Source organism: Phasianus colchicus, chromosome 4 (genome assembly GCF_987193195.1).
Source record: "Phasianus colchicus chromosome 4, bPhaCol1.hap1.1, whole genome shotgun sequence".
Classification (NCBI taxonomy): Eukaryota; Metazoa; Chordata; class Aves; order Galliformes; family Phasianidae; genus Phasianus; species Phasianus colchicus.
The window spans coordinates 60,327,449-60,354,208 of NC_143439.1; the positions used below are offsets into that span (position 1 = coordinate 60,327,449).

Below are 26,760 nucleotides of genomic sequence, written 5' to 3' on the forward strand. Positions count from 1 at the left end.
AGGATAAGCTTTCTTCACAATAACAGAATATGGGAAACATCCTATAAACAGTGATTACTGGAAGAATATTATCCTTATATCACTACATATTCTGTTAGTAGATGGGAATTGCTTACCTGAATTATTCAATACTCTTTTGCTACCTATTAAATATGTTTGATATTTGAAGGGAAGAATGCAAGTATCGCATGGCCAAATTACACTAGTTAGAAGCACTGCCGTCACTGTTGTTATCTGATTTCTGATTCTGACTTAGCACTTTGCAAACTGTATTCTTTTTCTTCTCTGCTTTATTTTCCAGTTAACTTTGACCATTTTCAAATATTGCGGGCTATTGGGAAAGGGAGTTTTGGAAAGGTAAGAATCAATTTATTTTTAACAATCAAAAATTTAGTAGAGAATTCATTTGTGCTTTTCTATCCTTGACTGGGTAAAGGAATGTAAGTTTGGCTGTCTTTTGCTTCTCAAGGACATCTGATCACAATCATAATGACTTCATTATAAACTTCTGTTACAATGTATTCTCTAAAGTTAATTGAGTAAAAATATTTTAATAATTAAGCCTTTTCAATGAGGATTAGCAAAGTTAAGAAATCAGTCCCCAAAACAAGAACATGAAAAAAAGTAGAAGCAGTCTACATTTTTAGAATGTCTACTCGAGCAATCTTGTTCTGAAATCATTGGATTCATTCATGTACTTAAAGTTATTGTAACATTTTAAAGACATTTTACATAGATTCACTGCACTTGGGAACTGTATAAAATTACTGTAATTGTGATCATTGATTAAATATTTGTTCAATTCAGTGGGCTTTTGCTGAACCAGAGAAGATTCATGTTTTATTTACACATGAGTAGATGACCTTTTTTACTAAAATAAAGACTATAACAAGGTTTTAAATTTTAATGTGGATTAAAACAAGGCCATGTAGAAAATCATAGTGTAATACTAGAAGACATAAGAAATAAATTTGGAAGTGAAACATAACTTCAGTAACTGATCAAGCAATAATGATCTAGATCTTGATTTAAATTATACTTGAGAAATACTTCTGTATTTGTACATTATACACACACCTAGGATTTTGTTGGCTCTTGGCCTTCCACATGGAAAAACAACTTCCAGTTTACAGTAGTCTGAAATACTTTGTGCAAAAGCGCATGGTCCTACCATGGCATGGTCCTTATTCACCTCAGTATATTCCAACAGAAGCCCTTTCTGGGTATCAGGCAGGATAAGAAGTTTTGCCAGTGCAAAATGGTGGCCAAGAATCCCTTATAAGTCAAGGCAGCTGGGAATTTGTAATTACTTATTGTCACAGTACATCACTGGAATATCAAATCAAGTCAAACAGAGATCCCTTCATGTAGTGAAATTAGGTCCAGGGTAAGTCATAGAAAGTTTATTTAAATCATGCTGTCCATCACAAAAATCACCTGCACACCTCCTTCTTTAAAGTTTCTCCATTCACGCCTCTGTTGTCTCTGCTTTCTCAAAGGGGCCCTCACCCTCCCATGACATGCAGAAAAAATAACACAAACCTACATGCTGTTTGAAGCCTTGTTGGTTGATGATTGATACACTCTTCTCCACGGTATTTAGGAAACAATTGTGAATGTTTCTATAATATTTCTTAAACATCTAATTTTCTAACAGGTTTGTACTGCTGCAGTGTTCTTGTGAACCTGCTTTGGGAACATGTATGTTTGGAAATAGTTTCACAACCCTTAGCGACTGTTATTTATGTGTATGGTCCCCTTTAAACTTAAATCCTTATTTTGTAGCTGTCAATGCAACAGAACAGACTTTGGCATAACAGGCTTGTTTTTCCCAAATCAATGCAAGCTTCCAGCCAATCACCTGATTTTTCTTTCCACAGTTAGGGTAGGAAAGTAACCCTTTTAGAAATGACATATTATACCACAGCCAAAAGCACAGCATGGTAAATCAGTCACCATTTCAAGTGTCTATGAGTCAGTCTTGCCTTTGCCATTCATTCAGAAGCCTCATTGCTGGCAACTTTTCCAATTACTGTCTTTGTGGGAGCACCTGGCAGCAGAAAATGTCAACAAATGATGCAAGAACTCTAATCTGTATTGAATCGCTGTTTACTGTTTGGGGTCTATTGTGCTCTAGCATCCTGCAACATGTAAAACTATGTTAGGTATTACACTTTTCTCAAACTGTCTTCTGCCTTTATGACTGCTCTATGGCCTTTTTTGCCTTCTGAAGGCAGTAGGATTTTTAAGGCATGCTTTACTTTTTATTTTGTATTTTTTATTGCTATTGGTACAATTGTCTTCCAACATTTCTTAAATTACTGTGGTTGCTACAGCAACATTAGGCCTCCACAGGACATTGCTGCAGGAGGTGTCTGCTATTGGCAGAGACCCCTCACTGCTCAGCTCTCCTTAGAGCACTGAGTTCAAGGTAACTCTCAGCACCTTCCCTCCTCCACTGGGGATGAATGCTTCAGCAGCTATACTCTGTCTCTCCCAGCTGGTTTCAGCTTCCATCTTCTACTCTGGAATTTTCATATCAGAGTAGTAACCTCTGCTGTTATAGGAATTTTCCTGGTCCATTTGGTATCAAAGGCTCTGTATCGCAAAAGCTCATCTTTTCTGAGAAGTGGCCACCCGTTTGAAACAACTGCACTAAAACATATTCTTCTCCTAAGGACATTTAAGGCAGTAGAGTCTTCCACCCCCTGCAGCACATTCTGTAGGGAAGGTAAAGATGCATCACAGCAGTTGTGAGGAGTTTAGGATAAAAGAAAAAAACGAACTCCACAGAGCTTTTATTCATATATTAAACATTGTTCTAAGTAAATTCAGAAGTGGATAACATAAAATCCACAACATAAATCTTCTGAACACTGGTCTAAATAGTCATTTCTTTATGCCATGTCATACCTTAGAAGTATTCTCTTATATTTAATCTGGCTAAATTTATCTGTTTTGTTCTGTGTAGAGCCATCATTATCAACCAAAATATCACAAAAATTATATACTTGAAGACTGTCCAATAACTACAAAATTGACTTAGATTGAAATACAGGAATTACCATTTTTCTTTACTGCAACAGTAACCATATAATTGCAGGCTTGCTGCCACAAAAATAGTTTGTATTCAGGTGCAGGTGGTTTCTAGGGAAATTACAATACCATTTTTCTTCAAGTTCTTTGTTCCTGTGAGCAGGTATATTGAACAATCTGACCTACTTAAATTAAATTCAAATTATGATAAGAATATACAGATTCTTTCTCCTATTTGTCTAAGATGCTGAGACATAGGACTTCTGATTAATTTGGTTGTATAAAAGAGTGACTTCCTGAATTGAAATTGCCGTGGTGTAAAACAGATGGGAGCCCAGAATCTCATCTGCACTGATCAAGGATACTTTACTAAATAATATGCAAAGAATTTCAGAATAAATCTCCTGTTATCTTTAAAGTAACATAACACAGAACTGCAGAATATTAGTATTGTTTGTCAGTATAACCACCCACTTATTCAGACTGAGTTATATGAAAGGATATGGAGCAGATGCTCAGCTTCTTCTCCAGCTGTTATACTTTGCTCAGGGGAATCTAGGAATGAATCCTTCTATTTCATGGGAATTCCCTAACAATGTAAACTCAAACTTATGACATCAATTCTCCATCCTCTTTGTGTAAATCTTTCCAAGTCTACTTGTAGGCTGAAACAATGATCATTCATTTTTTAGAGTGTGTGTGTAAGAACAGATCTGCGATTTTTCTGCTTCATAGCAGATTTGTTGGTTCACTGACTTCATGTTAGTGGGAAAGTCTAACTTTTTATCCATCCCCACCTTTTGGGAAAAGCTTCTCTGAATCTAACTATAACTGCTCCTTTATAGCAGTGTACACTATGTGTACACACAGTGCAGTGCAGCAAACCAGTAGGAAATTCCATACAAGTTTCATTCCATATAACTCTGATATCCTTTCCTCAGCTCTGCCCGTGGGGAACTCAGTCATCCATAACATTCTTAGTGCAAGGTAACCTATTAATCTGCAGGTGATCTGTTTTTTCATTTGGACAAAGATAGTGATGGTAGTTTAGAAGTGGACTTTCTGAAGGGAGGTTTAGCCCTGCAGCGATAATCTATGGGTTTTGTTATTTGGTTCTAAGAGTCTAAATGTCTCTGAGTCTTGGCTAATTGCTTTTAACTTTGTAGATTTGAAATTAATTCAGAGTTTCCCTCTCCTAGATATAAAAAAGACACAACCCTGTGGTAACAGCTAAAACACATAGCCCTTTTAGGAAAAGAGTATTTGCACACAAGACTTCTAAAAATAAGCACAATTTAAATCTAGACAAAATTACGAAGGATTTGTACTGCCTAGCTTTCAACTTCCCTACATCTAAGCTAATCATGTAGAATCACTTTCGAGAGACTTCAGAAGAGAAGACATATTATTGGTTCCTTGAATGCATTTAGACCCATAACTTAGTCAGAGATGGATGTTCCTGTTCTCCCCTCCTGACTCTGAAGCTGTATGGGGTTTGAAGTATCTCCACAGGGAGTGCTGAAGCAGTGATATCAATTTGATCAGGACACAGCAAATGATATTCACAGGAAAATAGAAAGAGGATGTTTTATTAATGTGTGCGTGACAGGCTTCCATGCTGATATGTGTAAATAAGGCAATTCTGCTCAGACTTCCACAATCATGAATCATCACAGAACTTGTTTGTTAGGTGGCAGACCACCTGTTTGTCCCCACTTTAAAATTTCTCCATTGGAAAAAAGTCAACCGTAAACTAACAAAAAAAAAAAGAAACATTTCCCATTAGGATTTCATATATCCAGGAGAGCTGGAGGGTTTTGCCTTTCTTTCTTGCAGTAGAGAAGCATTTTTTGCCCATTAACAGTGGGCTCAGAAAAGCACATTAGCAGTGCTCAGAAGAACTGCTGACAGCCATCAGGTAAAAATGCCAGGAAGGATCTCCTCTACTATTCAGCACTGTCACAGAAATGTCAGGCATTTTTCAAAGTAACATTGATATATTTGCAGCTTGGAATTCTTGATATTTAGCAAAAATAAATTTTGTGTATTAATGGAAATACCATTGATTTTGAAACCACGTTAAAAGTTGTGTATAGTTACTATACTGCTAACAAATGCTTGCTTTGGTTGTGTTGGCTATATGTTAAGCAACCTTCTACTAGCAACATGTGTGCTCTTGCCTAGAATATTTCCAGCTGTGCTTAATGCCCCTGTCTCAAGGTGAGAGAACCAAAATCCTTCTGGAGTCACATCAGTGTTTTAAAACTGATTCTGTTTACGTTCTCTATTCAGGTGTTATATGTGAACTTTGTTTGGCTCATTTGTCAAACCTGTCAATTCTCAGCTGGGTAAAGTCCTATTCTCCCAGCAGTCTTACTGATGAACTATTTAATACGGATGTTTTTCAAATAATGGAAAAGGAAACTTGTACAAACATCACAGTCTCAGCCAAATTTCATATGAAAATCATGCTGCAAATTCATGTAAGCGAATGAACTTCTGGACTTAGGTTCCAAGCCCAAATCCATAAAATATTATATTTCATAATTGATTCACCAAATTGGAGAGTCCAGGTAATCTTAGACTAAGTTTTAGGAATTGCCTTTGCAAAATCTGCCTGTACTTATGAAGAAGCTGTGGAAGCCTCAACAGCTGCTTTCTATCCCTCCATTTCAGTTCAGCTCCACCTGCTGTCTCCTCTAAAAAGGCCATTTCCCCACCATTCCATAGCTTGGGTTCTTTCTGTATCAGTTTAATCCTTTAATTATCTTCAGGACATCACAAGCATTCTGCCCTTGCATAATGTCACAAGGAACAAGAAGAAACAAAACTTTAATACTTACCACTGTGCAATACCAATGAGCTCAAGATGAAACACTCTCATCCATGTTTTGCTTAATTAGCAGAACATCTGATATTAGGAAAGGTAATCAGAAACTGCTTAAGCCCACCTTGTCATTATAGGTTAAAAGTTTTCTATGAACTCCTATCTTTAGAGTAGACTTGAGCTCAAGAATGTTCTTCATGGAAAAGGAGTTATAGAGAAACAATTGTGGTTCATTTTCACTGGGACAGTTCTTCTTGGAGACATTGGAAAAAGGTAGGGGAAATAAAATATACTGATTTTACACTCCTGATGCCTTTCCTCTGAGATTAAAATAGAAGTGAATATGTGGTACCACTCTCTACAGCCCTCATCCTAGTTCTAGTGCTTTATTACCAGGCTGTGTATCCAGATGGCATCTTTTAAAACACCTCAGTCCTTCCAGATCACTTATGCATTTTGCATATGCAAGTTTGTTAAAATACAGCACAAAATCCCTTTTTTTTTTTTCAGTGTGCTTCAATTTGATCTTTGAGCACTAATACTAGATGCATATATGTATGCATATATTATAATATAGGAATGTGTGTGTATTTGCGTATACATAAATATGCAAATAAAATAATACTGCCCACACCAAATAAATCCTTCATAACACCCTTGTACTTGAGTCCACCAAAGCTGTGAGATCTAAACAAGATGCTTCCAATGCATATTCTTCATACTTCTTGATGGTGAAAAATTCTGATTGGAGCTGATGGCTGTATATGAATGTTGCATAAAAATAAAATCTTCAGCTGGTATCCTCTTGGCTGTCAAGATGCACTAGGAGTGTCATTTTAAAAAAGTCTTGATTAATGGAAAAAACCCTTCAGAGTAAAAGTCTACTGATGATAGAGTTTTGCCCCATGGGCGCATGTAAGGAAGTTATAAACATGAGATTCATACCACCTTTGGGGATGAGATACAGATGAAGCTATTATTTCTGTGTTGTTGAAAATCGTATATAAAATGATGATTGTTAGAGTGTCACCAGCACCACATCTCTAGCTTCATTAACAAGGGAAATACCATGATGACAAAAAGAATTTAAAAAATCGGAGTCTTAGGTAGGAGCTCATTAGAATGAGATTTTCATGTTGCATTTACAAAATTATTTGACTTTAGTAAAAATAAATAAATAAAGAAGAAGAAAAATAAAGCAAAGAAATTTACTTCCAGAGAATAAATCAGTGTAACTGTGACTTCAAAAACAGCATGATGTAGTTCTGTACAAAGATATATTTTTATCTTCAACAATAATTAAAAGAGAATAATTCTGATATCAAGATGAAATATTAGCCTTCTGAATGTAGGCAATATTTATGATGCAGTAATCATGAAGTGTGTATTGACTTATGTGAATGAGGACACTGACTGTGCATTTTCCTAGGCAGGAGGCAGTAATTTCTGTGACTAATGAAATAGCCTATGATTCAATCTAATTGAGTGTATTTCTCTTAGATACACTGCAACTGAAAGTTCTATCACTTTTCTGAATTTCCCAGCATGTTGGTTTACATAGTGATTACAAAGAATTGTGCTTAGCTGCAGCATGGACTTTATGAAAGTGTTTGGTTGTGTTACCCAAATTTCCTTAGATTCTTGAAATATTTTAAATTGAATTTCATTTTGTGTTAAACTTTATCTTTTACTTTGCTGACAATTAGGTGTGCATTGTACAGAAGAGAGACACCAAGAAAATGTACGCCATGAAATACATGAATAAACAGAAGTGTATTGAGAGAGATGAAGTTCGGAATGTTTTTCGGGAGCTACAGATAATGCAAGGCCTAGAGCATCCCTTCCTAGTCAACCTGTGGTAAGAAACGCTTTAAAATTCTGTCAAGGATTTCTTCCTTCCTCCTTACTGCTGAATTGGTTCAAGATGGAAAACTGGAAACTATTTTTTTAAATGGTGACATTTTTTTAATGTCTTTTTGTTTTGAGGAGATTTTTATTTTTCATGAACGTTTTAAAAATGCTCTTTAATACTTAAACATATTCTCATTTTCATTTCTGGTGTAGCTTCTCTCCAGATTGTTATAGCAGTTAACATGCACTGTTCCGTCCATTTTCATTGTTTCTTTCTGACAGTACTTGGATTAGACAACTGTTGTAAGGTTGCAAAATACCAAAACTAAGCATTCAATAAAAAGCATTTTGAGTCAATTCAAAAACAAATTTGAGATTCAACCACTTTAAAAAAAATGGTTAAACTCTGACATGGTCCAATGGGAAAGAACCTTTTTTGTCACCTGGAATTTCTAATATTTTCTCTGTGATAGCCAATGAATGGCTCAGTCAGAGACAAGAAAGTGTTGTGAGAAAATGTTGGTCAAGTAATGAGTAGCTTCAGCTACACCACTGACTTAAAATATTTGATGGCTTTTATGTAGTGATATTCATAATGAGATACAGACTTTTCCTCCCTCATCTAAAAATGACCTATGTAATAATAAAAAGAGGGATATATAAATCATCATGTGATTTTTTTTTTTCAGTTAGTGAACAGCTTGATTGTCTGGAGATGGTCACAGCACAAACAGACCTTCTGTTTTGAGTGTTTTTTTTTCTCTCCTACTGGAGGTCAATGTCTACCCTACAATATTTTGCTTCTCTTTTACTCAGTTTTCTCCTGCATATATGGGAAGTTTCATGTTGTCATTCTAACACCTTTCATGAACTAAAAGCTATTTTCTGGCTTGAGTGAGCACAGCTTTGGTGTAATTGCACCCACTTAAAACAGCAGAGTATTTGATCCCAAAATTCATTTAGAAAGAGTCTAATCATATACATATGCCTCAAGTGCTGTTCTCTTGACGTGGATGATAATACTTGAGCTAACCTAATGACCTGTTAGAAGCTTAAAGGAAAATTGCACGCATTACAATGGTAATAAAGATCTTTTGTTGTGTGTTCTCCAAGGTTCCAGCAACGTTTCTTCCATGGATTTCATCACCAAAAACATGATATCTCTGATCTTAAGAACATGTGGAATTTTCAGTCATGCATTTGTATAGCTTCTTTTGAACCCATGCAAACTTTTTTTCTTTAACAAGAAAGGACAAATATTTCCACTGTGTAACTAGACGTTGTGCAGAAACAATCATGGGCTAATGTGACTGACAAGATACTTCAGTAAATATGACAATGTTATAAATAAATATCAAACATTTATTGTGAAACAAAAAGCATGCTAGATTCCAATTACCCAATTATAATCAGCTAAGGAATATTCATTCTTGTCTTCCTCTTTTAAGCCAAATATTAACCTTGGAATAGATAACACCTTTAAAAGTGATGGGTGTGATGATGATTTTTTTTCAAATAATTCATTTCTTCTTTTATTTCTAAGTCACTGTCAGAAGATCTCGAGACTCAAATGTTATACTACATGTATACATGAGGAAAAGTAGAAAATGAAAGACAACTGTATTACACTAGAATTAGAAAAACATTTCAGGCAAGAAGAGCACTATTCAGGATTCACCAGTGCATGTAGAACAATATTCTACATTTAATGTCTCCTAAAGCTGACTAGTCTACCTAGGATGCTAATTTGGGAGGATGACATGAGTTTTCTTTGAAGATGTCAGGCCAGACTATCAGATCATGTAATCACTGACAGAACATCTGTGAGAGATGGGGCCTAAAATTTATCACCTGCATGACAGCATGTGGCCCAGCTTAGCAGCCAAAGTTCCTGTCTCCCTGTCTCCAATGTTCTTTATCAAGCTTGCTCATGATATGGGAGAAGATGATATGCAATAACTTGAAGGCTCATATCCAGATTTAAAAGCAGTGAATGCATTCAAGGATACTCATGTCAAGCCATGCAATTCACCTGTACAATCATACAGCCCCCGTTTCTGTAGCATACACAGCTCTGAATAGCCAGAAACATCTATGTAGATATTCTTTGATTTTTCTTGCACTAAAATGTGGTTTTGCAAAGGTACATCTAAGCAAGAATGGGAAAGAGCATCTGGGAACACTCCCAGGCATGGCCTGGTGCAGTTGAAACAGCTGGAACTGGGCATGTCAGTCCCATGTGAGCCAGCTGCACCCAAATCACTCTCAGGATAGCTCTAGAGTCACAGCGTCCCTGCGATCACCCTGGTGTGGCTAGCAGAGGTACAAACAGTTCCCTGCCAGCTAGTCTTGGTGCTTAGAAATACTCTTCAGCATGTATAGTCTGCTGGTATAATCAGAGAATAGCTAAGATGCAGGGCATCCTATCCTTGTGACTTCTCTACATTCTTCCTAAAAAAAGGGCAACTGCATGATCAAATGCTAGATATATACAATATTACTGGGACTAAGGGGCTAAGACATGCACAATTGGAGCTGTAGAAAATTAACCAAAACCACTTTCACTGGCAATACTTAGCATTTTCAGCCTAGAGTGTTTACATCAAACATTGAATATTCAAATTTCCAGTGATTCCAACTCCTGACTCCAAAGAAAGATGTCAAACTATGTTTCACCTTGGGATATCACGCCAAAGAGGTGTCTTGAATCCAAGCCTCCCCCAGATAACTTGTTCCATAAGATGTTTCTATAATTAGCCTTGCACAATCATAAATGTGTTTAAAGACCTTCTGACATATTTCTGGAACATCTAAGTTTGTAGATGCAGTTGCATATTCCCAATCTTCAAATGCTCAATATTTGCCCAAATTTCAAGATATTCAGCATCTTATCTTCAAATTATGGCTTCTGTTGTTGAACTACAACTGAGGCAAAACACAAAAATTGCAAGAGACCTATGAATATTGATCTTATCTATTTTATCAACACTGAGCCACATGAAGTTACTAAATATATTAAAAATATTGCCTTTAGTTATTGAAACTACATTTTTTAAAATTTATTAGAATGAAAAGTGGAACATTGTATATACAAATATGTTTTGCATTCCCAGCAATATCTCTTAGAATAACAGCATTTTCATTGATTGTTTGTTAATTAGCAGCTTGTTTAATGTCTTTCCACTTGCAGTGTAGATGCAATAATAATTTGCATCAAATATGGTTATGTTGTAGTTATAACATATATTAGATGATTATCGGGAATCTATAAGATTTCCTCTTAGGAGACAATTTCTGGCATACTAACGGAGGAAAACAGTTGAAGCTTCATTTCTTCTATAATAACTGCAGTTACATTTGTGGTTTTTTTTTTTTTTTTCCTAAGTAAGTCAGCTTTTTTCCCCTGATCATTTTATTGGTTGCATTGTAAATGTACAAAGCGGACTGTAACAGGAGCTACTATCTTTAATAAACTGTAATATGAATATAAAAAGAGACAGTTATTTCATGGTATAGGCATGAACAGACCTGCATCTTGCATAAATGTTGGGTTCCCTGTGACCATACCATTTTTGATTAGTTTGTCTTTCAAGATTCTATCACACTCACTAGGGTCAATGTTTTCATGTCAGTTTTCAGGAATCCCACGTAAGATGCAATTTTGGTGAATAAAACTAAGAAATCCATCAGCCTACTAAACTTAAGTGGCATCTCCCTACTTTCATAGGGTATCTAACTTTGATTTCTAACATATTCAGAAGTAGCTATTCTGAGAAGTACCAATCTGCCACCTAAAGCCCCACTGTAAGCTTTATTTAAGTTGACAATTACATGTTCATCTAATTAATAAATGACTAACACTCCTATAGTAAGTCAGAAATTCAGTTGGCAGATTCTCATCAAGATGAGTAGTGGTGCACAACTTTTCCAAACTGGTGGTGTATGGTTGTTTTACATTAGATTTTCATTGGATAAAAGCCAAAAGCAGGATTATGAACTGTAGTAAAGTTCACACAAAATACTTTGTGGGTTTCTGGTTAAAACACCTTGTAGTCTATGGAAAACAAAGAATTTGACTACCCAGGCGGAGAAGAAAATATAGCCCATGCATCTTGCTTTCCAGATGAGCTGTCTACTCATCAACTGAAAAAAAGTGTTGGTAATGCCAACAGCTTTTTGGATATAAGTCTGTCTTATTCACTCGTTGCAATCGCAGTGAAAAGTAATTACCTAGCTGGACCATGCTATATAACATTATCCCTTCTCCTTGACTCAGCCCTTTATAAATCCTCACTTAAATGAAGCAACACTTAAGCCTGGATCTGGTCTGCTATAGTTTTGTCTGGAAATGATGATACAAAAAAAAACAAAAAACAAAAAAAAAACCAAACAACAACACATGGAATTTATTATCACAGTGCTTGCATTTTTTAAAATCATCATTTTCTGTAAGAATCATCAGCTTTCTTTCTTATTTTCCTTTTTCTTTTTGGTTCTAGGATGACTTATAATAAAATCTTATTTCTTTTAATTCAAAAAATCAAATCCCAAATCCATATTGAGAAACATATTTGGAGGAAATTCCACTGTTGACAGTTTTTCTTGAGTTTGTAAACCTGCCCCTAACAAGGATTGCTGATTTTCTAATGGTAATATCCAGCCTGTGTAGAAATACATACTAAAATTAATGTAGCATTAAATCTCCCAACAGTTCCTTGTATCAAAGGGAATACTAACCAAGCACATATCTTTCTCTGAGGAACTGCATCATCAATGAGAAAAGTTGACAACCAGGAAACAAATATGAAGCCAAACAAGCCCTTTAGTTATATATTATAAATGTACAAAGAGGTAATGAGATATGTAATCTGTTAAATCCTTCTGTGAAGAAATAAAAGAGGAAAGAAGGAAAACTTTTTAGTGGGCAACTCTGTTAGCATCCATCTGTAATCCCAACATATAAAAGAATACAGAGCAGCTAATAGAAAACATGAGTAGCATATTGTGATTTCAAAAGTTCTATATTAAAAAGCTTTTTGAGGTCATGCATCTTCTCCGAGCTTTGTTAAGTTTAACTTCACCATCTGAACTTAAAAATCATATTATTTGAAGTATGAACTGTCTTTTATAACATCTGACATGGAAAAGAATCATTCTTTGGTAATAGCTTGGAGAATAACTGTTTCTTAGGAAGGGCTTGGGAGTGATTTATAACCTTCATTTTAGAAATGAAGTTGAATAAATGCTGAAAGATATGTGAGACTTGTAGCTAGTTTTATCACTGCTAGAGGCATTTCTGGTAATACAGATTTCCTCTTAAAATGGAGAGCAGACCTGCTTTTTATCAGACTCTTTGTGTTTCATAGGTGTTTGAAGCATAGATGAATGAGCTGTATGAATGTCAGCTCCTCACACAGTCCACCTGGGACTACAAAATGCTCCTCCAGGATCCAGGATTTTATCCTGTGTTTATCTTTCCCAAATACCTGAATGTCCCTGGATCAAGATAAGTAACATTCCTGAAACAATCCATAATTTAAGTATCTTTCTAACACCATGCATTAGGAGTGAGCCAAGATCCAAGCCATTCCTTATCTATCTACCAATGTGGTTAGATTTGTCATTACTTTCAAATGTGAGTAGATACACTGGCTGCTCTGGAAATAATATGACTTACCACAAAAGACAAAAATTTTTCGCAAAATGAAACAGGTACTAATACAGTTTTTTATGATGATGTCCATCAGAAAAACACATTTTGTGGACCATTCTTCAAAACTTTTCTGGAGCATTAAAAATAACATCTCTTAAAGAACTTATATCCTTTTTAAACTGTCATAACATTTTCAAAGGCAGCAGAGGGAAATGAATGAAGATTGGCTTTTGTCAGCTTACAGACCACTTTCCTACTACAGCCAGAACAAAATGTTTGATATATTTAGTTACCCATGAAGAAGCATTAGCTACATTCTCAGAGTGGCTCTACGTTTTGATATATTTTTATTTCTACTCATGAATCTCTGGAAAGTGCATACATCTTGTAAGACAGAGTTACAGGAATGCATTACTCCTACCTGCTAAACTAGGTTTCAAGTACTGTGAATACCAGAAAAAGAACATGTACCATAGCAGAAACATTTGGAGATATCTAAATTCATGTGCTGGATGGATTGTTTAACATGCAAGCATACAAGCACACAAAAACTTAACTGAAAATTATCTCTTCCTTGTGAAAATTCCCTCTCTAGAGTAGGCTGGGAGAAACAGCACTCTGGGCTATATCATGAAAGAGCTCTGCTCCTTAGAACAGCATCAGAACTATACTGAAATGTACAAAATCAGGGAAGCAAGAACACCTGGCCAAACACTTCGCTGCTGGGTGGGGCTGGATATAACCAATCATGGTCCTCAGGTACCTACCAGAGACCTGAAGTACCAGCTGGAGTTGGCTTAGTTCAGTCCTTGGTGAGTTTGCTCAACGTCTGAAGTATTGTGGTTATCTTCTGATGTAGAAGATATAATTTGGAGGGAAAATATTCTCCTAGGTATGGGAAATTTCTCTTCTGAACTCTGATGTGACCAGCTTACTGAGCATCAAGAGTTTCCTTATCAAGGGCTGTAAGTAAAAAGTCATAACCTAACAAAAAAAGAAAAAAAGGAAGAAAGTTGGGGCTTGCGGTGATTCCTTTTAGGGCATAATTATTTGCTGGTTGTGTTGGGTTAGCCTGACAGCCTTTGCAAGGTTCTGCTGAAAGGTCAGGCTATGATGATGACATTTGTCTTCTTAAACTGTGTGGTGCATCTTCAAAAGGTCTCAAAGGAACAGATCCTTTGTGTAGCCTTTCATTAATGAAGGTGCCTGATGCTCTTAGCTTTCTTATATTTATACACAGCTGTTCTGAGAGGGGAGGGGAAAAAAAAAAAAAAAAGGAATTTGAGCTTACTACTATTTTAGCTGTGGGCTGGGGTATGAGCCTTCCTAGAGAAACCCCAGGTGCAGCCAGACTGCTGCCAGTGGGCAGTCTGGTTGCCATCAGCCTGTTATTGGAGCTGACTACTTAATGGTGCTGGTGCAAGGGTTTCTGTGCTGCTTAGTCACAGTGCTGGAGAACAGTCACTGAGGTGTTTATTGATGTAATGTGTTTTTCTTACTTTCATTGTTAATTTAGCTGAGGTCCTGAATCACAGGTCATGTAACTCTGGGTTATTCCAAAACTTAAGAAACCTAAGATTCCTTTCTTTGCAAGGAATAGCGAAAATCAAAGGAGAAAAGCATAATTCAAGTATATCTTTCACTGGACTTACATGGGTGAACACTTCGCTGTGGAGGGATTCAAGTGTGAGTACTTTCCTTCAGCAGCTGGATCAGATTGCAACACTGAATGAATGTAAATCTAAAATAAAAGTGTAGAAGTCTTAGATGTAAGACAGGAAAAAAAAAATTTGCTCTCCAGAGCCTTGGAAAATGTAACAGTTGAGGAAAATATGCAGTAAAAGGCAATGACGCAACAGGTTAATTGGAAGAAGAGGATACAGGAAAGATTTGTTTAGAGTTGTATATGCTCTGGGTATTATTTCTGGTTGTGAAAAGTATATTGGACTCACCACTGCCAGTTGTTAACCTTTGAATTCTTGAATTGTGCTGAGACTATTAGTTGCCACGTCTCTGTTGAGTGATGAATGCATGACCCAAATGTTCTTTATTTCTGTGCTGATTTAATACCCTGAGATACTAACTGCCACTATTGGAATGCTGTCTTGAGTGTGCCTATAATGAATTTTGTTCTGGTGACTAACTGTTTTCTGTGAGAAACTGCTACCTTGAAATGTATGTCTTTGGAATTGTTATTCTCTTCTCCTAAAGGAGTGCAGAAGTTGACCTTTGACATCGTTTAAGTTTTTACCTTTTTTTTCTCGCTAAAATGCTGAAATAGATCTTTCATTTCATATATGCATCACTACATCCTGGATCATTCTCAGGAGCCTTTCTTCTGCATCAGTCTTACTGTAACAAAGACTTTACTTATTGACCGATAATACACTTTTCTCATGTAAATCTTTCACTGCAAGAGGAATTTGTTATAAATACTGATGCATTTCAAGCTGCCGGGGAAAATAAACTCTTAAGAGTGTTCCATTTTTGCCTCATAGGAATTTGGCATTACTGCTTTATCCAGCTTTCATGGGGGAATAGCTGGCAGGCTTTCATGAACTTGGGGTTAGCCTTGGCCATACCCTGTGTCTGTGGTGTTCATAGTCATAAAACCAAGACTCATCTGGATGCTTTCCCATGTGACTTACTGCTTTAGCAGGGGGTTAGAGTTGATCTCCAGAGGTTTCTTCCAACATCTATGATTCTGTGAAGAAGAGCTCCAGTGTTGTTGGGTGGATATTCTCAGGAGACCTTGCTGCAGAGCAGGATTGCAATGCTCTCAGCCTTCTGAGATGGGAAAGAAAGCCCTGAAGACATTGCTTCAAACTCTTAACTGTTAATTTGGGAAAGCAGTGCTTTGTTGTTTTAATATTTCCTGCTTAGGGGATCCTTTTGCCTTGGCTCATCAAAATTTTCCCAAGCTTATTTTAAAAGTTGGCTCCAGATTTTTACAGCATGAATGCATTTACTTAGATTTTATTGAGTGAAAATGGTATTTATTGTACTCATAGAGCACAGAGGGGAGCTGTTACCAAGTCTTCAGAAAATGATTAATGATATTCTGTTTCTAAATTAATGACATATTTGCAATGTAAAGGTCTCATTACAGGGAGACTAATTCTTATGTTTCATCAGGACATGCCACGTAAAGAAGGGCTTAGGGTTCTTTTTCTCTTGATGCTGTAATCTTTTACTTTTTCACCAAGGAAATGTCATGGGCCCTGAAGAAGATAGCTATTTATATTCTTATGCAAAACCGTTGTGGATAAGATGAAAACGTCTCTTCCTTGTCACGTTCTCTTGAACTACCTAGGTTGGAATTTATTTAGGACACAAACAGTAAATTCTTTCTTGCAAAAAGTCAGGGTACTGGGACTGGAATCTTGATACCCAACTGATAAGCAAAATACAACTAAGGGAAGTAACTATTTTTGACCGTGATGTACATTGCTTCCTCAACAGATGTGCTAGGAGAAGGTTGAGAGAAGATAAGAAAGCGAACAGATGAGATTGTGAGCCTAGAGAGGGATGCTAACATGGAATGAAAAGATTTTTCCCTTTCAGTCTGTACAAAATCTGAGACTTAATCACAGAATGTAGCCAGTATGTGTACATAAATCATATTCTTCAAGGTCTGAACATTCTTTACTAACTTTTGAAAATAAACCTAAAATTTGTGGATTTGGCAGCAAATAATTTTAGTGAGAATTAATGTCAACAAAAAACTATTAAAAAAATAAAAGTCATGAAAATCATTAGTTTCCATAACGATGTCACTGAAATCCCATAAATGTTTTGACAAACTAAACACTAACCAGACACTTTGTATTTTTATTTGGGGTTGTCTTTTCTGATAAAGTCAATTTTCCCAATATATGTAGGTATTATAAGGAGTTTCTTTTGAGCATATGAAGAACACCTTCTGGTTATATTCAGTAGAACAAATATGTGTCCTATTCTTAAACGAGTACCAGCTACTCTGTACTAGAAAACTTACCAGGTTCTGAGTGGGTGTGCCTGTGTTTTTATGCATCCCTATGTCTCGTATCAACATACAAACTTCTCATTAGTGGGTTTCAAATAGAGAATATACATTTTCCATTATTCTAGCAAGTGGTAGAGTGAGCTGGGTTTTGTGTCTCAGGAGTCTTCAAAGGAGACAGAACACATATATAATGCTGCTCTTTCTGTGGGTGCTGAAAATTCTTAGAATCATATAATATTCAGAGCTGAAAGGGGCCCTTAATGATCACTGAGTACAAATTTACGGTCATTTTTTAGGAATGACCAAAACATTATGTATCTTGAACCAAACAGTTAAAATACTACTCTGAACAACTTCTCCTTCATTTGTAAATAATATTCAAAATTAAAATGCTCTTTCATATAGAAAATATTTTATTTATAATTTTCAAATTGATTAGATTAAAATTGGAACAGCGTATTCTAAGATATATGCCTTTAAAAGGAATTCATAAGATACTAGAAAAATATAGAAATATCACTTAAAAGTTATTAACATCAACGGGTAAAATACGTTAAGCTAGTCTCAACTATTGCCCTCAATACTATACCAAATACCAGGTAGTCTCATCTGTAGTTCTGTACAGTACCATGAGAATGGTAAGCCTGCTTCTTTACTGTCAGTACAATCAACTCTGCATGAATATTAAGTAGTACAGTGTTCACTTCTTGAGATAGCTTTCTTGGCTAATCTGGGTTTCTTTGTGAACACCTGCACATCTTTTACTAGACCTTGGAAGCAATATCATGTTCCAATCATGTTCCTGCATTTAAGCCATCATTAGCAGAGTGCAGGCTTAGACCAACTACCTACATGTGTATTATCGCTACTCTGAAAGTCTGATGGCATTTGAAGCCCAGTGAGTTCTTACCAAAAAAGAGGGGTGAAAGTCTGATTCATGTTTGGGACCAAAAAATTATGAAATGATACCAATAAAGCCTGGTATCATTTCCTAAGATCTTTTCAAGAGGAAAAATAATTTATTTTACGGAAAAAGGAAGTTAGGTCATGAAGATATATAGATATAGAAAGATGAAAAAAGTATGTTTTTAATAAAGGTAGACATTGAAAATGACATTGTATCTAGTACCACATAAAGCAGTGTGTCTTTAGGAATTCTAGGGTATGGTGTCCTCATGCTTATGTACTATTGAGAAATAAGCAGCTCTTCTCTGTATCCCAAATAAAAAAAACTGACATGCTGCACCACAGCAGCATGAGACAGCTGAACAGTACAGTACATCATGATTCACTCAAAAAGAGAGGAAAATACTGTGTTCATAACTCTTTGACCCAACTCAATCTTGAGAAAGAAATTGAACTTTTCTGTCAGTGTTACTCTGCCATCAATTCAAGCAAGCTTGTATTTCATTTTTGTTTGAGCACCTAAACAACTCCATACTGCATCTGTTTCTTCTTCTGATCAATCATGTCAGGCCTTATTCTGCTCAGCTATATACAGCAATCATTTGTGACATCCAGAGAATTGTCTAGTGTCCTGGATTTCTTCTTCTGTTCCTCTTTGTCCTGTAGTAGAATATCAGGTAGTCTGTTTTGTTATGTGAGTGCTGGTGACATCCTGTGAAGTCTTCCTGTTTATTTACTGAAATGTGGCTGAATAACCCGAGTATTCTGTTATTTTTTTTTAATTTTCTGTTTTTATGAAAATATTTCAAGAACATCTCAGAACATTTTCAGTAGTGTTTTGATTTGTCTGCAAACAAATAACGAGCTTCCTGTAGTTCAATCTTTTGCTGCTTGGTACACCTGGTGTCCAATATGCTGTAATTGGACATCTACTGGCTATGGATATATATAATCCAATTTAGATGTCATAACACTAATTATAGATATTATTTCAACCTTTGACATATAAGGCCTGCTTTGATGAAATTCATTATTCTCTAACTGCTCATTGGAACACTTTCATTTCACACTTCAACAATGAATTTGTTTGCTTTTATCTCTCTCGCTCCAGAGGTGACTGCAAGCTTAGCATGTCACGAAGGTTCTTGTGCTCTCCTAAAGCATCTGTACTCTTTCCCACTGACAAAAGATAAATGGGACCCTTCAAATTGGTCTCCGCTCAAGCAGGGCATCCTAGCTGCATAACACCTTCTGAAAACTGGCAGGCATGACCTGTTTTTAAGCACAAGAAAGGGTGCTGTCAATGGCATCAGAGTAATGGAGCTGTCAAATGCAATCAAACTGGGAGGAACAGATTGTACAAAGAAAGGAATTTTATCCAGGGCTTCCCAGCCAGGCTGATGGGCACTGGAATCCTTTTATGGCCATTGTCAGAGCCTTCAGTTTTGAGTCAACAGAAGTTGATCCCCTCTGTGCTCATCTATCTTCCTTCCTCTCCTTGTTTCATTATTTTCATTTTGACATATTTTGTCAAAACACACATGCACAATATCTCTTCCTATTTTCTACTGCCTTTTTGTTTTTGAATATTTCTCCATGATAGCTAAAAATGAACATTGCATCCATTTCTTTGGCACTGGTCCAAGAAGTTGTTGTGGTTGTTTCCTTACTCAAGAAATTTGAAGCAGCAGAACCTTCAAAATATGAAAGTCAGGATCAAACATGTGTACATCTGTGGGGCAGTTGTCTCATTTTGTAAGAAAATGAGTAAAAATGCCCAGTTCAACTATTTAGTTGAAAAATACATATTTAGTTGAAAAATACATGGGGCAGCATCTGGAGAGAATAGGTGAAGTCTTTGACTTATAATACTTCAATCTTGATGATATGTAGAAGCTAATAAACTGTGTGTGTCCCATCCCCATGTACATACCATAATTCTGAACCCTTTTAGAGGTGGTTTAATGGAAATATACAGCAGCTCAAGTAAATGTCTACAGTTTATCTGATTAAGAGCAAGTCTTGGTACATACCTATCCTTCTCCTCCATTAGTGTAGTATGTATGAGAAATGAGATCTAGTACTTCATACTTCTTACTGACAGATGGTAGAAAACATCATTCAATTTAAAAACCGGAATTACTAAACAGCACAAAGATCTAAATGCTGGAGGGAGTGAGAGTTGAGGAAAATGTCTTACTTTTTTCTTTGTGTGGTGAGTATTTTTTTTTTTTTTTTTTTTTTTTTAAGGAAACCAAACACTGGAAGAAAACTGCAGTGGGAAAGACCAGTTCATATGCAGATTCCTGATTTAGGTTGAGTATTAGGAAAAATTTCTTCTCAGAAGGTGTTAAGCACTGGAATAGGCTGCCCGGGAGGGTGGTGGTGTCACCATCCTTGCAGAAGCTCAAAAAACGTATGGATGGCACTCAGGGACATGCTTTAGTGGGGACTGGTAGTTGGACTAGATGATCTTGGCAGTCTTTTCCAGCCTTAATGATTCTATGATTCTCAAGATGAGCGATCTCATGTTAGGGTTTAATCAAGTATTGGTATATGTGTTGTAGGCTTCCGTTAAGTAAGCAGCATTAGACTGGAGTAAGTGTTATTAATTGCCTTTAAGGAAAAATACCAGGCAAAAAATTATTTCTTTAAATTCTCGCTCTGTCTATTAAAAGGTATACTTTGTATAATGAAAATTTGCCAAAACGAACCTATTGACTCCATTAACATTTTACGAAGACAAAGTATTTTCTGCTGGGAAAACAAGACCCTTGCAAGCCTGGGGATAGAAGATCATGGTAGCTACGTGAAAAAGAAACCTCTGAAAGAGGATTTTGTATGTAAAGATGTGATGAGAGTGAAAAGAATTACAAGTGAAAGCCCAAACTGATACAGGATGTATCAGAGAATTAGATCATTACAAAAATGGATGGGTTGAATAAGAGTCTGATTACAGTGGTGAAAGCCTGCATTCAAAGAAAAGAAATTATAAGAAAGTGTTAGAGATTGGTTCATTATTTGTGGGGATACTCAAAACACTCCCCTTTGGCCCAGTTTATCTGAGAGTAATTCTGTCCACCCCTCTATGTTCTGCTGACATAATCTGAGTGTAAGACAAGTTGAAAGCATCTGAAGAGATAGAAATTATGGCAGTGACAGTAGTGATGGAGCGTTCTGGAAATAAATAAGTCTTACAGATGAAGGTTGGATAAACTTTTTGTCTGTAAACCGGCATTGAAATAATATCTGGAATCCTTTATGGGAACCAGGAGATTGATCTGACAGCAAATATGCATAAAAGCTTTTAGGGATGTGGTAGTATGGCGCATCTATGAAACTACAGCTGAAAACATAAGCCCCTCTAGTCTGACCACTATCCTTTTGCTTCCTCCGTAGCGTCTGCTCCCTCCCCCCCTCAAAAATAAAAGCGTGGAGTAGGTCACAAGAAAAGTACATATTTTTCTCATGATTTTCAAGTCATACACAAGATAACATGCACCAATGATACAGGGATGGGGAATCGGAAATGCCTCATATTTAAGTTGGTTGGTAGCTCCTGGACCAAAGAATAGGTATTCTTTAGTGCTGGGAGGCTTGTTAAAGATGAGTATTCAGTATTTCAGGGCCTGTTTTTTGGCTGAATTTAGAGTAAAGATTGACATTTTTGCAAGTTAATCCAAGAGCAGTTTACTGCAAACTGTTGTGACACAAGTATATGTGAGCTGTAATACATTTACTTTGAATAGTAAATATACTACACAAGGAAGTAAGTATGCCAAAAGAGTTGGGAACCAGGAGGTGCTTAAGTGCTTGGCAGAAGAATCAGTTTGCCCTGAAATTGTTGAAGTTTTTTGTAATTTAAGAATGGGAACAATCAAACTTCCAGTAAGTGACACCTTCCCTGGCAGTAATGCTCTTTTTAGTATCCAACTTAAAAGAATGTAAAAATGTTCTAAAGACTACTTTGTCACAACTCCTGGTTTTAAAATACATAAAAATTCAGTGATGTAAAATTCTATGTGAAAATTACCTCATGTCTTTAACTTCAATAGCTCCTAGCACTTGCAGAGGCTGCTTGCAAGGAGGGCCAGCAGTAATTCCCCTGCTCCTTCAGTGGGAAGATGGCTCAGAGAAGAGTACTTCTGCAGGAAAGTGCTTCTTGATTTTCATGTGGAGAAAAAGCAACGTGATGGAGTAAACAGGACATAGCTGAACTGCTGCAAAAAGTAAAGATTCTGTGCCAAAATGGCTAAAGATGAAACAATATTTTATTTTTAAGGGTTTGTTATATACTTCTTGCCTTTGCTTTCCTAGATATTCTACCTTGTATTTCCTAAGAGATCTTCCCATCAAAGCACCCCGCTCACCGGTGGGGAAAAAAAACAACAAACACATTAGATGACAAATCTTATGACTAGGGTTCAGCTGGAGTCTAATAAAAAGGAAGGCTTCTATTTTAAGCATGCTTCTGGTGAAGGTGAGGCTGTTATACTTTTTATTTTCTTGTGTTATTCTTTAAGATATTGCTGCAAAATATGCTCTAAAGTTGCCTTCTAGTCTTATCCATTTTTAGGCTAATAAAAGCATTATCTATCTTCTCCACTGGAAAGCAAAGATTTCTATCCAGGTTGGCAATGTAAATACCTTTCCTTACTGATGTAATCATAGACATTCCTTCATGACCTTGAGAAAATTTAGCTAGGTAGAGTTCTTTCCTGTTTTTTGATCTGGAAGATGTCCTCTCATCTAAGTTGCAGAAGGTTGTTTTGCATTATGAACTTTTTTAATTTCAACTGAGAATTCACATATAGCTAGCATCTCTTCCATAGGAGGCTGTGAAGGGAAGTATTTGAAACTGTTGGAGCAGCATGTTTTCAGTACAGAGGCCAAAGATTCAAGGCTTTGGCTTCCTTTACCTAGACTGGTCTTCCAAAATCCACAGCATCATTTGTTCAGTTCAACTTTGATTGAGAATGAGCTGGAAAATATTGGTCTTTATAACAAAAATGTAAAGTGAGCATGAATGGTGGGGAAACAGATAAATAAGTTTATCTGGAGAGAAGTACCAGTCCTTTTTGGAGAATGAAAAAAAAACAAACTTCTGTGACCCACATAGTTAAAACTTTGGATGTTTTATTTTGTTCTGTAAGGCTGTATTTGCATTTGCAAACTACGCTCCTCTTTTAGAAATGGATTTGTAGAGTGACACAATTGCTGCTGAGGATCTAAGAACCCCATTATATTAATCCCAGTTTCAGCCTAAGTCTTGTCTGGACTTGTGGGCTTAGTACTTAGTGGTGTGCACTAGCTGTATCTCTAAAATGGATATTCTAGTTTATTTCAACACGAATTGAATCCAAGATTGCTCAGTAATTCTGAATCAGACCACACTAACCGGGACTGTGAATAAAATCACTTCAGAATTATGCTGCTTATATAAACATGTGGGGATATCTCCTGCAAAGTGTTGGGCTCCTGGCTTTTGATACTTAGGAGGTATTCAAAGCAAACTGTAACACCTTACTTAGACACTGAAATCAGGACTTCATTGAAATGAATGGAAATACCAAAGCACTTCCACAGAACAATTTGATGTGCAAAGGAACACTGATATGGTGTACAAAGCGTTGAGGGAAGGCTTCATGGTCAACGGTACATCAGTGAAGTCCACAATTGATGACGTGTAGGAAAAGAATACAAAAAATAGGGGGAAAATCTCAGCTGGAAGAGGTAGCAGAGCCCCAGGTGCTGTCCAATGCTCAGGCATCTCCAAAAAAATTTCTGTGGGAATTACATAGCTTTTATCAGGGCTCCTTCAGTCTCCTTGTCATTTTCTTGCTTAAGATGCCATTAACACCCATGGGAGCACAATTTTTCAGCTTGTGCCTTATGCTGTCTAACTCTGTGCACAGATACTGTTAGATAATATTTTGGGGTATGTAGATGATATGTATGTTATCTACTGTTACAAACTAGAAGGTGCAAGGAGCATGTGAGGAGTATGGATTTGTGAAAGTGATAAGGCCAACCTGCAAATACAGAGCAGCAGAGTCTGTCAGTTCAGTGCTGTGAAGGCAGAAGCACTTGGGGTACTTCCTCTTGGGGTGAAGGCATTTCTTTTGGGAGTGCAGGTGGCAGGTTACAAGTGAAGGGTGGGCAACATGATCAGAAATGAAAGATCCTCAGTATTAGAGTACAGTACTTAAAGCACCTAGGGCATCAGGCAACAAATATCATTTTGGCACTGGTCTCTGCGGACCTGGTTCTGAGCAGCAAAAAGCTTTAACCTTCATTAAGTGGTGAGCACCCTGTAGTTCATATTCCAGATAAATATATCTTTGTCTTTTCAGGCATGTGTTCAGAGAAGCCTCCTGCTAATTGCTAGTCTTAAACATCCGCATTTTGCTGCTTCCAGCGATTATGTGTAAAATTATTTGTTTAATATTTTATGATGGTGGCTTCTTTAGAGGCAAAAGCATTGATTCTAATATTTTAAATCAAATATAGAGGGCTGTCATTGTTCCACAGTGGTAATTACCTCATCATAATTAGAGTTAGGTACTTAGAAACAAGTATCAATGGTAGAACACAAAGCTGATAACTGGAGGCTTTTATAATTAAAATTGCTAATAGTGAGTCACAAACAGTAGCAGCTGAAAGGAAGGAAATGATAAATGCATCTCTGTGGTGCTTCCAGCCACCAAATCTCTCTCTTTAAACAAGATGTGGTCTGGGGATGTGAATAATTTTCAGAGCAATAAATGGCCAGCTATGGAAGCATGGTACCTCTCCTTCCTCCACTGAAGCACATATCTTTCTGACAAATTGATATAAGAGAAATCTGCATCTGTAATGTAAAAATTATTTACCTCACAGATAGATAAAAAGACTGGGATCTGACTGCAGAGAAAATAATAATTACTTTTCATCTAGACTCTTCCCTGTCTCTGAATGTCCTGAGTTTCAGGTGTTCACAGATCAGTGCTGTCACGTGCTATAAGTGAATCAATGGTGTTTATCTTTTCTGTAGGTGTGTACCCTTTTTGGATGGCATGTCACTTTCTTTTCATCTTCTGAAGAAATTGTAAGGAAAGAATACCCTGAGGGTAATTTAGCCTCAGTTCACTCAACATCAAAAGCATATACCTAGATAAGGAAGATGAACTTTTCTTCCACTTTACAAAGAGGGTTCTGAGATCCAGTGCGCTTACTGCCAGTAGTTCAGTCACTTATAATTTTTGTCTTGCACTTAAAGTTGCGAACAACAGAGAATTAAATATGACAAGCTTTTTTTTTGGTTGAAGTTTCTGCTGTTTTAAATGGTATATAAATTTCCAGAGAGAATGGGTGTGAAATGCTTTCATTCAGTTTTGACTGCACTTTTACAGCAATTAGCACCATTCATGCCGCCTTTGTGCTAAAGGAAAGGATTACAGCACCTTGGAAACAAGGAAATGTCAGAGCTAACTACCTTTATATATACAATATTATATATTAATATGGTTTTCATCTTGTATTCTAGCTGTACAGACAAGAAGGTTTTCATTAAGTCTGAATAGTATCACCAGATTTATACTGGTGTAATTTTCTGAGTTTATAAGGTTACTCTGAATTTGCTTTCAGCTCAGAATATTTTCTCTACTCTCTTTTTCCTCAAGATCAAAATAGGGAAGTATAACTGTTCACAGAAACAGTTTAGGTTTAGGAGTCTGTATACTTCCTTACACTTGTTTTCATTTTGCTTTTCCTTTTGATCTCCTGGGTGTTGACTGCAAAGCAATTAAAGTTTTTGTCGTGAAAATTAAGCTTTACCTCAGAATTACACCAGTAGCTGTTACAACCCAAGCCATCTCTGTATTCACTAGGTTCTGAGACTTTTTACCTTGGGATTTATAAGGTTGAAAGTTGTGAAAAATACAAACTTCTCTCTTGCGTGCCATTACCCGGAGCAGTCTTGAGAGCAGCCTCAGGTCATCAAAGTGTAATAGAGTCATGCTCTAAGGCTGCCAAATTTCTGCATTCTTATCATCCCTTTTTTGTCCTCTCCATGCCAGATCCTATTTCCTCTCTCCTCTCCTCATCTTTACTTGTTTCTCTATTAGCTGTTTGCTCATATTACTCTCCCCCTTGGCAAAACTTCTTTTCTACTTATTGGCATCAAATGAGCAACTGACCGTTTGATGAAATGGAAGCAGCAGCAATAATATCTTCCATTTACATCTATTTGTAAACACAAATTTCATACATTCTAGAATACAGGAATGAAGATTTCCATTTACCAACACTGCAAATGTTTTCCACCTGCATATCGGCCTGTCATGTGCACCTCCCTAAATAAGGCTCTCTGAATAAAAACGTGCTCTGTGGTCAATAAGAAGAGCTCTGTCATTACAAAGCCATTTATAGGTACAAGGAAAGTACCTGAGAGTTCAATATATTTGTTCTGAAGGATGCATTACTAAATTTTTTGCCCCACATGCTGTTTCAGCCTAATGTTAC

General features: G+C 36.6%; 1 protein-coding gene across 1 annotated transcript in view; it reads left to right on the top strand.

The window, feature by feature from the left end:
- Nucleotides 1-26,760, top strand: part of STK32B (serine/threonine kinase 32B) — a 146,401-nt gene that overhangs the window by 27,439 nt on the left and 92,202 nt on the right. Inside the window, exons 3-4 of the mRNA XM_031588368.2 lie at nt 302-357; nt 7,570-7,721. Coding sequence (XP_031444228.2) covers nt 302-357; nt 7,570-7,721 — 208 coding nt within the window. The remainder of the gene's footprint in view (nt 1-301; nt 358-7,569; nt 7,722-26,760) is intronic.